Genomic DNA, 15,670 nt, shown 5'->3' with positions numbered 1-15,670 from the left:
ACCGGGCGGTTGGGACGCTGAGTTAAGGGCTGGTGGGCAGCGCTGTGAAGGGCAGAGTCCTGCGGGCTCCGGACGCGGTGCCGGAACACGCCGCCCAGGGGAGGGGGAGCCGCACAAAAGGCCGTGCAGTGCCGAAGGGACGGCGCTGATGGGGTGGGAGGGAGCAACGCGTGCGGGCCGCCCCCGATAAACCCCCTCGGTGGGGTGGGCTGCTCAATCCCCCCCCACTCCCTTTATCCCATTCCCCCCCTTGGGGTCCCTCCGCGCTGTCGGTGACGGCGGTGTTGCGGCGGCTCGATCCTCCCCCCGGGCCCCCCCCTTTCGCAGGCAGGTCGCAGCGGGGGGGCCGGGGAGGAGCCGGGCCGGGGGCGCCGGGGCCGGGAGGCGGCCAGCAGCCGCCCTTCCTCCGCGCCGCCAGCGGCACCCAAACTTTTCGCACCGAACTTTTTGTTGTTGTTGTTTGGGGGGGAAGAGATTTTGCGTTTCCCGTCGCTTTTGGATCTTTTACTTGTGTTTTTATTTTTTTTTCTCTTTAATTTCTTTTTATTATTTCATTTTCTCCTTTCCCGTTGCCTTCCCTGCGGCGGGAGGAGGCGGGCGGTTGGTGGTGTCGGGGGGGGAGCGCTCCGGCAAACCCGCCCCCCGAGCCTGCGTGTCCGGCGGAGCCGCGGGATGAGCCGGGGGCGGCGATGAGCGCGGCGGGGCCGGGGGCGCCGGCGCCGCTCTCCCGCAAGCAGCGGCTGATGGCCGCGTTAACGAACGGCGAGGCGGCGGCGGCCGGCCCCGGGGCTCCGCAGCCCCCGGCGCCTCCGCTCTGCTGCTTCATCTGCGGCGGCGGCATCAGCCGCGGCAAAGAGCTGAAGCTTCAAGTGCGACCCCCCCGCGACCACCGACCCTTCTTTCCCTTTCTCCAGCACCAGGAACCGGCGCCCGGCGCCCGCGCCGTCTCGGCGGAGGGCTGCGCCTTGGTCTGCGCCGTCTGCCGCTGTTTCCTGGGCGAGCAGTGGGACTCCTTCGAGCGCAGCCGCACGCCGGTGGAGAAGCGCATGTACTGGCTCAAGCGGCCCCATCAGTGCGAGGCGGCGGCGGCGGCGGCAGCGGGGGGAGCCGGGCTGCGGCGGGGGGCGGCGGGCTGGGACCCCACCGCGCCGCCGCGCCGCCCCGCCGGCCAGGAGGAGGAGGAGGAGGAGGAGGAAGAAGAGGAGGAGGAGGGGGAGGAAGGGCCGGCAGCCGGCTCCGACCTCTCGGAGCTCTCCGACGCCGAGCCCCTCTCGGAGCCCGAAGGGGCGGGCGGCGCGGCGCGGACCCCCCCGGCGGCGGCGGCGGGCAAGAGGGGGCCGCCCTGCTGCTCCTCGGAGGACAGCGAGATCAACATCACCAGCGAGGAGGAGGAAGAGGAGGAGGAAGGCAGCGAGCGGCCCACTTGGGCATCGGGCACCGCCTGCTATATCTGCGGCAGCCCCTTGTCACCCGCTACCCAGCACCGCGTCCACGTGCAGAAGCAGGAGAAGACTTCCCCAGCGCCCTTCTTCCCCTTCCTTTGGCTTCACAGCCCCCCGCCGGGCGCCCAGCCCCTGTCGCCTGCCGGCAGCACCCTCGTGTGTCCCTGCTGCTTCGCCTCCCTCATGCAGCAGTGGCAAAGCTTCGAGCTGGCCAACGTGCCCGTGCTGCAGCGGCTCTACGTGGTGCCCCTCAACGCCGGGGCCATGCCTGCCAAGGGCCGCCGAGTGCTGAAGGAGGATGGGGCAGGCGTCCCGCTGGTACCCGAGGCTTGCTACCTGTGCGGGGAGGAGTGCAGCAAGGAGGCAAGGCTGGTGGCGGCCAAGGTCATCAACGGCAATGCGAAGAACACCATGCACTTCCCCTTCATCAGCCTCTTGCCTTGCCCACCCAGTGCCAAGGGACTGAACAAGCACTGGGAGGTGAGCAGCTGCCGCAAGTGCTTCATCGTCTTGCAGGACCTCTGGGCCATGTACAGGGCCTGCCACAACGAGGAGCTCATCACCTCGGTGCAGAGCTTCCTGGGGAGGTACCACCAGGTCTTCTCTGCCGGTGATCCCAGTGGCTTGGCCGGCCACCCTGCCATCAAACCCGGTCCCACCTCTGTCTGCTACATCTGCGGTGCCGAGCTGGGAGCCGGCAAAGAGTTCCAGCTCAACGTCAACCCACCAGGGCGATTTGGGGAGAAGGAGCCCTTTTTCCCCTTCCTGACAGTCTACCCACCTGCCCCAAGGGCCAGACCGGCCGACTCGACCGGGCTGGTGTCCACTTGCATCCTGTGCTACCATGACCTGCTGGGGCAGTGGCTGCAGCACGAGGGCAGGAACTCCCATCACCCAAGCAGTGCCTGGTCCCGGCAGTACAAGGTGGAGACCTTCGTCTGCTTCTTCTGCCGACAGGAGAAGAAGCGATGCCTTGGATTAAGAGCAGTTCAAGTGGCCAGGCTGCCGGTCTTCCTCTACACCCTCCGTGTGCCCAACAGCCTGCTGGTGGATGACGGGAAGCAGCTGACCATCGGTGCTTGTGCCGAATGCGGTGCCGTGGTCCTGGCCGGCAAGAGCATGACCCCAGCGGAGCCACTGGTGGTGGTACCCCCGGCTCTCATCCCCAAGGTAAGGCGGTTGGCACAGACCCCATCCCTCCATCCTTCCCCAGCCAGCATTTCCCAGCTCTGGCATGGAGGAGGAGGTGGAGCGGTGACATAGATGGATGCTCTCCTTTTGGGTCTGGTCCCTAGGGGCGAACGCTAATGGATGGCGTGCCTTTAGCAGTGAACTTTTGGAGCTGTCAAGCTGTGAAAGAGCAGATAAAAATCCTTCCAGGAGGTGGGGAGAGCCAAGACCTGTCTTGTTGCAGAAGTATCTGTGTTACTGGCGCCTGCTCGCTTGCAGCCCTGCACGAGGGAGGAAATCCTGATCCTGTAACACTGGCCATCAAAGGTGGTCAGAGGTGCCAGAGGTGTTACCCTCCACAGCAGCATCCTTAGGAAGCTCAAAGGAGTGCACGGCCTCCAGTGCTGTAGGAAACTTCCCAAGTTATCTCCAGTTTTATAAGCTTTAATCAAAGGGTTTCCCCTTGGAGAAACCCCAGCCCTTCCTGCAGCCAGGGAGCTGATGGGCAGGCTCAGGGCTGGGGTACCCCAACCTGTGCTGCTCTGGTTGTCCTCCAGCAAGGGACTCCCATGCAGCATCCCTGAGCCACCACGGTGGAGCCCTATGGCTCTGAAGGGTGTCCTGTGTTTCATCCATAGCCCGGGTGCTGCCAGGTCCCCATGTTGCTCTTCCCCTGGATATACACAGGGTATTTTGGGGGCATCAGCACAGCAGAGCAGAGGTTTACTACTCACAAGCTTGCCTTTCTCATGGGATGGGGAAACAACTGCTTCCCCCCACCCTCCAATTTCCATCTTGCAGGAACGTGCTGGAGAGCCGCTGCTCCGTATCTGCAAACCAGGCCCCAGGCCAGGTTCTGTAAAATGCCAGCATCCTAAATCCCCAAGTTCATTTTCAAAGCCTTTCGGCTCCGTTTGTAGCCAGAACCCTGCGGCTCTCCGGAGCGCTGGCATTTTCTTTAGAAATGTAAACCAGCCCTTCCAAGACAGGCTCCTTTTCTCCCCGTTCACTCTCCCTTGGCTGCTTACAAATAGAGTTTTCCATTCAGGCGGCTCCGGAGCTTGGGAAGCCACCGGGCAGGAGCTGCACGCACCGGAGCAGTGCTGGTGCGGACAGTGCCAGCATGGCACGGGAGGATGGGTTGGCATCGGTGGTGGGAATCCTCTGGATGCTGTTGCTTGCGGATGGTTTCCCCCAGTCTGTTGTCATCCCGGTCCGGACAGCCTCGGCATCATTGGAGGTCATTCCTGGATGCACAACTTGCTCTGAGGTGGTGGAGACCTTATGGATGTTGGAGCTGGTGTGGGGCTGCATGGGTTGTGATGCCCATGTGGGTCACGCTGTCCATCTGTCCATCTCCTGTTCTTTGGGTACTTGAGAGGTGCTGGAACCCCTCATGGGTGGCTGCAGAGGGTTTGGGAGTCAGGCGAGCATCCTGCACTGCTAACCCTGGGGGTGATGCTTCAGCAGAGCATGTCCACAGCCGGTATGTCACACCTCTGCCCTGTTAGTGTCCCTAGGCCATGTCATAGGGACATGATGAACAGTGGTTCTGTCCCAGTTTGGATGTCGGTGTTGGGCGCTTGGGGGTTCTTCCCATGGTGTTCCTTAGCGATCCCCCCCGGAACCTGCGTTTCTCATCACACCAGTCCTCCTCCCATGCTCCCGTTGGGGCACAGAGGGTCTCTCGGGGAAGAGATTCTGTTCAGTTCCTCCCTCTTGTTCTGGGCTTGGGAATGAGCAAATGAAGGGGCTGCTCCAATGGGCAGAGCAAAGGAGGCAAGGCAGGGCCGCCTCGGGAGGGTATGGCTGATCCTGGGACCATTTCCCTTTGATGGGCTCTGCTGTGTCCTGATGGTGACTCGTTGGCTGGCCAGAAGGTCCTCTTACTTTTTCCCCTCCCTGTCTGCACATGCTTCCCATCGCAGATGTCAAGGTTATTTAAAACATGGCTTAATGCTTGGGTAGGGTGCCTGGCTAATTTAACTGTACCCTCTTTCAGCCACGCCTGCTGCTGAAAGTCACCCTGGACGGGCCTTTCACTCTTGCGTGACACCCAGGACCCCTTTCAGATGGGACCAGGGGTTAAAGCCATCTCCCTGTTCCTCCTTGTAGCTCTGCAGCTTCACTTATTGAACACAAGTGCTTTTTCCCATGCCCAGGATTGACATCCCTCTGCACATAGAACTGATGGTTTGCTGCTGTCCTGAGGTAGCTCAAGTTTGAGGCACCTGATAAATACGCCAAATGCCACCAGGCAGTCCCATACCCCCTCTCTTAGCAGGGTAGCAAGAGCAGGATGGGGCTCAGGTCCTGTCTATAACAGCTTGGAGGTGCTAACAAGGGAACCTCACATCTGAGGGTCCTTAGAGTGGAGATCTGGGTATTTTGGGTGGGATGGTGCCACTGCTGCTGGCTTAGCATTGGGGAACAGTGGGGCAGGAGATGCTCTGTGCTGTCTGTGATCCTACCTGCTGCAGGAGGGTCAGCCTGGCAGAGGGGCTGCTACAGAAACCCTCCTGTTCTTGGCTTGTGTGGGGTGCGATTGTGTTCTCCCATTGAGAAATAACAGTAATGCTGAGCTTTGGTAAGGGTACCTCACCAGATGGCTTGTCATCCTTGGTACCCTCCAAGGCATGCAGATGTGCATTTCCAGCTGTGCCTCTTGCAAGGGGGGGCCTATGCTGATCTATGGGTACCAGGCTGCTGGGTTTGGGGGGTGGCTGCTGCCACCACTACGATGTCTCCTCCTCCTGATCCAAACTGCCTGCTGGTTGAGCCCCCTTTGCCAGGTGGGAATTGCTGTTCCCATGGTGCTGCAGGACAGGCAGTGGCTCTGAGCAGGGCAGGTCTTGAGGCTGGTTGCATTGAATAGGCCATAAAACAACCAGGGTTGGCCTGTGCCCAGAGGTGATGCTGACCCGTGTTCCTGGCCAGCGGTACCTGCTGAAGAGTTCGAGTCACCCATTAAGCTCTGCTGCCCTCTCGATAGGGGCACAGGTCTGTGTCACTGCTGTTCCAAGGTCAAGTGCTGATTGTGCTTGACCTGGCTGGTGTTTGTGCTTGCTCAATCCTTTCTCTCTCTGCCAGCACTGGGAAAAGCTTCCCTGCTTTTCTGACTCATCCCGTCTTTGCCTGTCGCTGCTCTTGCTGCAGTTACCTACCTGTAAAAGTGAGCTCCGTTGGTTTGTGGGGGGTTTTGTTGGTATTTTTTCCCTCCATGCAACTTTCTGCGATTATATTCAGGTTGGAAAGCTCTCAAATCCCACCATAACTCGAGCAAAGCTGTTCGAGTTTGCTTTGGATGCATTTGCCGTCCCACTTCTTGGGAGCACCCAGAGCTTCCTGCCATCTCTCCAGCTCCATCCTCAGGCTGGTGTCTGAGCATCTTCTGGTTTATTCCATGTCCCTTTCCTGCCTTATGGGGGATACCTGGGTCTTGTTGCATGGGGCTGTGCCTGACAGAGGGCACAGAATCATAGGGGTTTGGGCCAACATCAAAGAGTTCTTGTGTTCTTAACTAGACCTTGTCCCACTGATGCTGAGCAGCAGCTGAAACTCCTGGGTGCTGTGTAAAGCAAACCCAGGAGGTGGGAGGTGACATCTGACCCTCCTCCTGCATTGCACCAGGCCGAATTCCCAGTGGGAATACTGATACTGGGACGTATCCCAGCATAAGAGATCATAAACCTGTGCAGGAAGGGTCCCAGGTTGTGGCCAGGCGGGCAGGACCTCTGCCTTATTCCCATCTTCTGTTCATCTTGGAGCAAACCAAGACCCTTCTGGTGACTGGCAGTGTTTTGGGTGGTTGCTGGTGGCTCCTCTGCATGTCTCCAGCCCAGGCTTCGTATATAGGGTCCAGAGGGATAGAGTGGGCTGCACTGGGCTTCCTCTTGTCCCTTAAACCTGAGGGAAAAGCAGAACTGGTCTCGCTCATCCCAGTTTTTTTGGCTTCCAGCTTGGGTTGGCTTCTGTGGTTCTGTCTGTGCTCGTGCCCGTCTTTGCCATCGCTAATTCTAGCAGATACAGAGCAAAATCAGGCCAAGGTATTTTGAGCCAACTTTATTGGGATAAACCTGTTTTGGTTTGTAGCATATGTCTATGTAAAGATGTTTTTAGCGAGGCTTCCATTGCCTTTCAGCAAAGCAAGCTTCCTCCGCAGGCTAACACCGGCTGGGTCTGGCATTTTCGGATGAGATCTCAATCCCGGCACGGAGGTGGCAATATAATCATGATATGACTTCATGTCTCGGGGCACGGCCTCCTGCGGGATCGTGTTCCCAGATGGCAAACAAAGAAACAACACGAGGAAAATGTGCCGCTTGCTTTTTCCTGCCGATGAGGTCAGGGAGCGTTTGGTCTGTCCCCAACCGCGCTCCCTCCCTCCTCATCCTCACCCATTGTTTCAGTGTCACTCATGGGCGGCTTATCCCCTTCGGGGTCTCCAAATGGGGGTGCCCGTCCTTCAACCCCAGTGTGGGGGAACAGCAAAGGGGCCTTTTGCTTTGGCCGGGCTGACCTTGCTGTACCAGCTGTCTGAAATACCAGGGCTCCCTTGCTGCTGCCAGCCGCCGCGTTCTCCAGACCTTGTGCTGACTCCACAGCTCACCAGCTGGCTGCTATCTATTTATTCTTCACCCACCCCTCGCCTTCTCCCTGCCTTTCCCAAAAGCAGCCGCTCCGGCGCTGCTTCCCTTCTGCAAGCGCCTGCCCAAGGATGCTGGCCTGAGACGGATGCTGCCAGGAATCCCTGCTTTCACACACACACACACCCCCCCCAAAGCATCCACTGCAAGCCCCTTGGGGAAAGGGACTGGCTCCGCTCTGGTCCCCTGCAGTGAGGATGCTTTTGCAACCGCTGGAGCACCTTGGAGCAGGCTCCGTGTCTGCAGAGCCAAGTCGGGAGATGGGACAGAGGGGCGGCCGGCTCTGGCTGTTGCGGATGGACAGATGTTTTATCCAGACACTTGGCCTTTCTCAGCCATCCGGGAAGCGCGGTTGCAAAGGGCAGCATGGGATGCTCCTCAGCTGCTTCCCAGCGAGAAGGGAATCACTGTGGACGCCTGGTGCTGCAGCTACCCTGGTAATGGGAAGAGCTGCCTTTCCCCATCCTGATGCCAGCTTGGTGCTGTGCCAGCATCCCTGCTGTTGTCATCCCTGGGGGCTGAGCTGGAGCCAGGGAGGTGTCTCCTTCTATCCAGGCAGGTTCTGAGGACTTGTGAAGTTTCTGGGCACAACTGGTTTGCCAGGAGCCTGTTTGCACCTCACTCGCTGCAATGGGCGCCTGCTGTGCCCTGGATCTGTTCCGGTGCTGGGTTTGGTGGCAGGGACTCAGTTAGCTCCCGGCATGTGCTGCTCACAGCAGGATGCTCCCTGGCTCCCCAGGAAGGACTGTCAGCCAAACAGCTCCTGCTGGTTCCATCCTGCTGGGCAGCTTCTGGCCAGATGCTGCTGTCCCTCCCTGCAGCAAAAGGCGGTCTGGGCTTGAAGGGATGATGTGGAAATGTCCCTCTAGTGCGCTGGGGAGGACACTGCCCTCCTTGGGGACTTGGGGCACATCCAGAGGAGGGCCATGAGGATGATCAGGGGACTGGAGCACCTCCTGTATGAAGAGAGGCTGGGAAAGTTGGGGCTGTTCAGCCTGGAGAAGAGAAGGCTGCGTGGAGACCTCAGAGCAGCCTTCCAGTATCTGAAGGGGGCTACAAGGATGCTGGGGAGGGACTCTTCATCAGGGACTGTAGTGACAGGACAAGGGGTAACGGGTTCAAACTGAAACAGGGGAAGTTCAGGTTGGATCTAAGGAAGAAATTCTTTACTGTGAGGGTGGTGAGGCACTGGAATGGGTTGCCCAGGGAGGTTGTGAATGCTCCATCCTTGGCGGTGTTCAAGGCCAGGTTGGATGAGGCCTTGTGTGACATGGTTTAGTGTGAGGTGTCCTTGTCCATGGCAGGGGGGTTGGAACTGGGTGATCTTAAGGTCCTTTCCAACCCTGACTATTCTATGATTCTATGATGATGGGTCAGGAGCATCCCAGTGCATGGGGAGCAGGGTGGGAGCTTGCGGAGCAGCCACCGGAGCTCAGCAGTGGCAGGCTCCCAGCCGTGCCAGGCTGTGAGCAGCCGGTGGTGGGAGCCCTTCCTCCCTTCCAAGGGCTCCGGCAGCTCCGGGTCCCCCCGCTGCCAAGGTGGGCAGCAGCGGTGCCCTAAGCATGCCTTGGCTCCTTGCAGAACCAGCGCCACGCGTCTGCAGGTGATGGGCAGCCTTTGGGATGCAGAACTGCTCCCTGCATGCACCCCTGTTTGCCAAAGGCATCGCTCCCGGCCATCAGAGCCTGGTGCCCATCCCTGTGCCGCCGTGAGGATGCTGGAGCCCCGATGGGGTTGTGGTTTGCTCCCCATCCACCCCAGCACGCGTGAGCCTTGCTGGATAAGCAGCCTCGGGCAGCTGGTCTGGCTGTAGCGTGACTCTTTTTCCCCCTAGGATCTTCAGTAGCAGAGCAGGGAGGAAGGGGTTTGATCCAGGAGGGAGGAGAAGGACATTACCTGGGTGCACTGTGCAGCTTGGTGTGAATATGCCGCTGCTTCTCCCTCTTTATTTCTCTCTGTTAGTGCAAGTGCTGCCGGGCTTTAGTAGCTCTCAGGAGACTGAAGTCATCTGTTTACCCATGCTCGAGCAGCAGCTGCCCTGGCTTTCCTTCTCTAACCTGCTGGCTGTGGTGAGGAACCGGTGCTGAGCATGCTGTGACCCACAATGGGGCACCACGAGCACTGTGGCTACACCGGGCTGGCTTGGATGCTGTCAGCACATGTAAAATGGGGCTGAGGGTATCCATGTAGGAGCTTCTTCCGGCTAAGATGCTGCATTTCGGTGCCTGTATATAAGCACTTGTGATGGATGGGCCACTCCCATTGCCATGAGGACCCACAACAGGATTTATTGAGGGATGCCCATCCTCGTACCCAGGGGGAGGCCAGTGGTGCTGTGGCAGGGTTTGAGCAGCGGGGTGATAGGTCTTGGGGTTGGCTTCAACTGGGGGTGCATGGGGATGGTCCTGGTACCCCCACGAGGGATGCAGAGGGAACAGGAGGGTTCACAGGGACTGGTTTGCCCCCCGTGTTTTCTCCCTGCTGCTTCTGGTGATATTTTGGCTTCTAGTTTAGAGCTTAAACAAGGCTGAGACCCAGCTGGAATACCAGGGAAGGACATTAGGGGAGACAGGTGGTGGTGATCCTGCAGCCAGGAGCATCCCCCCTTTGCTATAGGAAAGGGCAGCTGCCTGCTGAGCCTGGAGGGCAGGAGCTGTGGTAGTTTCCAGCCAGGGACACTTAGCACAGAGCCCAGGCTGTTTCCAGGGATGAGGAACGCTGGAACCCACGGTGTCCCTGACGCCTGCTGCTTGTGGGACTGGGGACTCCATTGTGGGTGCATCCTGCCCATCCAGGGCTTGGTCCTGTCCCTGCAGGACCCACCGCAGCCCTGTGCAGGGTGGTTTCCCATGGGTTTTGATTATCCCCCAGTTCCTTTGCCCTCCTTGGAATTGTGGAGGGCTCCATGGCCAATGGCTCCATGGGCCCACCGGAAGCCACCTTGGTCCACAGGGAGCTGGACACAAAGGTGCTGCATCACTGGCAGGATCACATCCAAGGCGTCAGCCTTGATGCTTTGCATGCACAGCAGGGTGGACAGACCTAGGGAGGGGCGGATGGACAGAGAGCTATCCAAGGCATCTCAGGGCCTGAGTGTGGGGTGAGCAGCAAATTGCCACCATCACCTCCCATCTGCTTGCAGCATGTATCTGGAAGCGGGCTGACTTTGGTTGGCTGTGAAGCTTTTCATCGGGTGGGGATCAAGTGCTAGTGATTCCAGTTATTACCCTGGCTGGGAATACATATATATATATATATATGTGTGTGTGTGTGTGTGTATGTGTGTCTCCCGCCCTCCCTCCTTGTCTTCACTGCTAAAACAGCTGCATTCCCTTCCCTCCATCTCTCCCCCCAGACTCAGAGCAGGCAGCATGAGTTATCCCGAAGTGAAAACATGGCAAAGACAAGGCCCTTCAGTTTTCCCGGGAGGAAACAGTGCCAAGGTCAACCCAGCGTGGGGATGGAGCCCCCGGGCTGCCACTGCTGCCCCAGGGTGGGCATCTCAAGGGGCTCCCCATGCCCCGGTGCTCAGGGCTCCATGGTGAGCCGGGGGGAAGCCGCTTCTCCTGCCTGCAGACAGAGTCCAGATGCCCTGGCTGCGGCGTCTCTGGAGGGGGAGATGGATTCGCTTCTGCCGTCTTCTGTTTTCAGTCCAGAACATCTGCACAGTAACTGGGAAATCTGGGCTTTCTCCTGCGTCTCCGCCAGGTCCTGTCAGTCCTTTCCTCTTCCAAAAAGGAGTTTTGGTGTTTGGGCTTTTGGTCCCTTTTTTTTCCCCTCCTTTTTCCCTTGTAACCTGCTCCCTGCTGTGTATCCTGCTGGGGCTCTGCCAGGATTTTACTCCATGCAGCCACTGTGAAGCAGGGGTGGCTTTTGGGGGTCCCCCTGTCTCAGCCACCCTCTGGAATATGGTTGGGAATGTGGATTCCCCTGGGAGCAGATTATCCCATGGGGCTGTCCCCATAGTGGGTGGCCGATGGCACGGGCATACACTGGGGTCTCACAAGCTGATACATCGCTTACTTAGTACACCCGGTTTTCCCTTGCTGATTCCCACCTCCTCATGCTTTTGGGTCTGCTCCTGAATTCCAGAGCCTGGGCACTGCTTGGAGTGTTCAACCCCTTTGCTGCCCATGGCTCCCTATCGAAAGCTTGCATTGGGAAGCATGTGGGGCTGCAGCAGGCTGGGGGCCACCCTTATCCCAATCCCTCCCTCTTCAGATCCCCATTATTTCCAGCAGGGAACAGCTTGGCAAGCCTATTCCTGGGCTGGCCAGGACAGCTCTTGGCTTGGCAGCATCCCATGTGGGTGAGGTTTGTTCTGCATCCTGCGGCTGGCTCCGGCTCCTGGCAGGGCTGTGCTTGGGTGCTGGGTGTCCCAGCACCTCCTCTTCCTCACTGCTGCTTCCACAGTGCCATGGGCACCCTCAGCAATGCATATCTGCAGAGCTCGAGGGTTAAACCCTGCTGTGTCTCGTGTCCTCCCCATCCTATGCATTGGCAACCCTTGCTCTCAGCAGCCTGACCGTCCTGCACCCAAGCTGATGGGGGCCAGTGAGCCCTAACCCCGCTCCATCCTTCATCGCACCCCTTTCTGCTTCATCTACAGCATTCTCCTCCCTCTTTCGCTCTTTCTGCCTTTACTGTGCTGCCCTATTTCTGTCTGCACTGGCCCCATGCCCGGTGCCCTCTGCTCGGGGCAGAAGGAAGGGCTCCAAGGGAAGGAGGGCACAGCCTGGGTGATGCCAGCAGAGGCTGGGGGAAGGACCAACTGATCAGAGCATGTCTGGGGCCATGGATGTGCTGGGTACTGTCTCCCTCATGGGTCCCCATGTGTGGAGCTGGTGTCTGGGTTGCAGCCAGGGGTTAGCTGAATCTTGCAGCATCCAAAGAGATAATGGAGGAGGGAGATGCCACCCCTCTTTTGGCACTTTGGGGACGTTGGGGTAAGGTGCTGCACTGCCTCCCACTGGGTTTCCTGCTCCCATTGGATGGGGGGAACCCGCAGGATGGGGTGATTTTGGGTGGGCTCGAGGGCCAGCGTGCTGGCTGGAGGAGCTGGGCACCTGAAGGTGACGTGCTCCCAGTGTCCTGCTCCTTTAGACAGCCACATGATGCTATTCACAGCTGCTATTTCTGGCCTCTGTGCTGCGGTCGCCAGCGCAGGGTCTGTGATTGCCGCCCTCCTGGACCCATGGGATGGATGGGGACGGGATGAGGAATCCCCCCCCCGGTGTGGGCAGCAACGGGGAATCTCAGAACCTTTGGAATCTCCCCCATCACGCAGCACTGTTTCCCTCCCCTTTAAACCCATCCTGTTTGGTGGGTGGCTGTAGGGATAGCTCTGGGTTTGAGTGTGGAGGGTGGCGAAGGGCCGAGGTGCGGGGAAGGCGCGGTGGTGGTGGTGTCGGTGTTGGTGTTGGGGGGGGGGAGGTCCGGTTTCTCCCTTTCCTGGAGGAATTAAGGGGAGGCCACATGCTGCCAGGAGTGTTTGGCTGGTAGAGGCAAGCGGAGGCTCCGAGGAGGCGAGCAGGCGTCCGCACAGATGGAAACTTGATCACCCACGGCTCAACAGATTGTTTGATTTATTTTAAAATCAAGCAGATGGCTGCAACAGGAGTTTGTTTAAGTTCAGCTCCGAGCTGGGCCAACGGCCAGGATACTGGGAAAGGGGGGGGGGGGGGGGGGGGGGAAGGGGAGGCGTGCCAAAAAATGCTCAATGACTTTGGTCATCACCCACCTCTCCTCCTCCTCCTCCTCCTCCTCCTCTTTCCCTCGCTCCAGCACACACACACACACACACACACACACAGAGCCCAGCTCCCCCTCTTATCGCATCCTCGCCTTCATCTCTTGGCTCCAGCATCTCGCTTTGTCTCTCCCAGGCGGGTGTGCAGGCTTGCCCTCCGCTTTTCCTCCTCATCCACTCGCTGGGGTTTAACTCTTCCGCATCCGTCCTCTTTCCCCCTGTGTTGCAGGGGTGAAGGGAGAACTGCCCCTGAATGGAGCAGCCCCTTCCATGGGCTCCATCCTCACGTCCTTCTTGTTGGTGTGGGGTTTGGGGTGTGGGTATGGAGGGGTTGAGGTCCTGGCTGGGGATGCCCAGACCTCCTTGACCATCCTTCTATGGCAGGGATGGGCCCTGGCACAGAGAAGCTGTGGCTGCCGCATCCCTGGCAGTGTTGGACAGGGATTGGAGCAAGCTGCTCTAGTGGAAGGTGCCCCTGCTCGTGGCAGGGGGATTGGAACGGGGTGAGCTTTAAGGTCCCTTCCAACCCAAACCAGTCTGGTGACCCCCCACCGTGCCCCGAATCGGTGGTGGCCTGAATGGAGATGGGGTCCCAGCAGCATGTGATGCCAGATGGGGATGACATTAAGTGCTCAGCCTGAGGTGCGAAGGGTGACTTGGGGATGAAGAAGAGACCCTGATGCAGCATGTGTTGGCTCTGGATGTGTTTCTAGTCTTGTCAACATATGGCCAGCAGGGAAAGAGCTGGAGAAGCCAGTGGGAAGCAACCTGGGATGTTGTAAACGGGATGGGGAGCCTGTGCTCAGGGCTTTCAATAGCTCCGTGCCACCAGGCTGGCTCTGTGGGGGGGTCTGGCCACCCCGGGGTGATGGGGGGCCCCCAGCACACATGGCCATGTCACTTTGCCCTACCAAGGACATCCTGGTTGCTCTCTGTAGCAGGGGCAAAGACCTCTCTGCATCTCCTGAGGTGAGCAAGCAGGATGCTCCAGGAGCACTGGGTACCCTATAGCTCTATGGTGGCCTCAGGATGTCCCTTTGCCCCATGCTGGGTGGGTCGGCACAGGTCAGTGCACCTTCTTCCTGCAGGTTTTCATTATGGGGAATTGCCCCTGATCCCATTTCCAGGAGCAGGGCAGCCGGGTGATGGGATGAGGCTTTATCCCAGCACCCAACCCCTCTCCATAGCAAGGGCTGCGGGTCTCATTGGGAAAAGGGGCTGGGGCTGGAAGGGGTTAAAGCAGGCGAAGGAAAACAAGAGTGCTGCAGGGCCTGGGTGGCTGACAAGCCAAACAACTGTTTTTGACTCACTGTTGCTGCCTTGCCAAGTGCAATTGCTTCCACATTCCCATCCCCTGGCTGGAGGGGCGCGAGGAGATGTTGGCTTTCTGCGGTCAGGAGGGGAAGGGGGATGCCGGGGGGAGCGGCAGGAGGAAGGGCTGGCTCCAAAGAGCTTTTTCTCGGCTCTTCTTTCTTTTATTCCCTTCCCTGTCGAGCAGCAGGAAGGGGCAGGGGGTGATGCTGCAGGGGGAGGATGCTGCTGGCAAGGGTCGCTTGTGCCAGCTCCTGGTGGTGCATCCCTTCGGTGGGCCCTAAAGGTGGGATAGGGAAGTGGGGGGGGGGGGGGGGGGGGGGCTGAAATGAACTCCTATGGTTGGATTGCCCTGCCTTCTGTTGCTGTTTGTCCCCAGGGGGGGACCATGAAGGGCAGCTCCTTCCCTGCCAAGGGATGCTGATGGGTGTCAGAGGCAGCAGCATCCCTTCGCCCCCTCTCCAGCGCCTGTATCCCCTCCTGCAGCATCCTCCAGGTTGCAGCTCCCCATAGGGATGGAGAGTGACCCTATTGCAACCCCACTCAGAGATGCAGAATCTCATGTGGAGCTGGGCCCCCCACTGTGCCTGGCAGTGAACTGAGCCTGTTGGGGGACACACACACACACACACAAATCTGTCAGCAGGGTTTTGGGGGGGTCCTGCTAATAAAATCCCCAGGCCTCCAAGCGCTGGTGCCGTGGTGTTGCAGACAGCAAGAAATAAGCCCTTGGAGAAGAGGCTTGGTAGTTACAGTGGAGGTTTAAGCTGCTTTGTGGAGTTAATTATCTTCTGAGTCTGGGTTTTTGGTGGTGGGGGTTTTTTGGGTCTTTTTTCCTTGTTCCTTGGGATTATTTCTTGGCAAACGAGGCATCGTTTCAAAGCACTGAGCTCTGCTCCCTCTGAACTCCTGGCTGCTATGTGGTACGTAGGGGATCCTGGCCTTGAGGAATAAACAACCAGTAACAAAACCAACACCCCAAGAAACACACGGTCCAAAAAGCCCCGCTGCCTTTGCAGGGCAATTATGGGCAGCTCAGGGAGATTCTGTGTGTGCTCTGGGAGCTGTTTGCTTTGGAGAGCCAGAGCAGCAGCTTCCCATCAGGGGCCCGGCTCAGTGCACCCATCCTGCAGTGCTGGGTTGGAGCATGGTGCTTCCCTGGTTGGGAATGACCACAGTGCTAGGGAGGATGTTGGGGTCCCCTGGGACAGATGACTTGGTCTCCCCACCATGGTCCAGCCTGGATTGGGATGCCTGGAGGGAAACCCCAGCCTTTGGGAAGGTGTCTGTGAGCCAGCCCTTGGATGAGGAAGGGGTTTGTGGGCATCTTGGCCTCACTATTTCCCCTGTTG

The 15,670-nt window shown here is 58.9% G+C and overlaps 1 protein-coding gene across 1 annotated transcript in view; it reads left to right on the top strand.

Moving 5' to 3' along the window:
* The first annotated feature begins 303 nt into the window (after positions 1 to 303).
* GSE1 (Gse1 coiled-coil protein) overlaps positions 304 to 15,670 on the top strand; it is a 99,301-nt gene continuing 83,934 nt past the window's right edge. The window contains exon 1 of the mRNA XM_080637865.1: positions 304 to 2,612. Within this exon, the coding sequence (XP_080493991.1) occupies positions 690 to 2,612 (1,923 nt within the window). The 5' untranslated portion in view covers positions 304 to 689. The remainder of the gene's footprint in view (positions 2,613 to 15,670) is intronic.

This window comes from Psittacula echo (assembly GCF_963264785.1).
Source record: "Psittacula echo genome assembly, chromosome: Z".
NCBI classification, from domain to species: domain Eukaryota; kingdom Metazoa; phylum Chordata; class Aves; order Psittaciformes; family Psittacidae; genus Psittacula; species Psittacula echo.
This window is presented reverse-complemented; position numbering and strand designations above follow the sequence as displayed.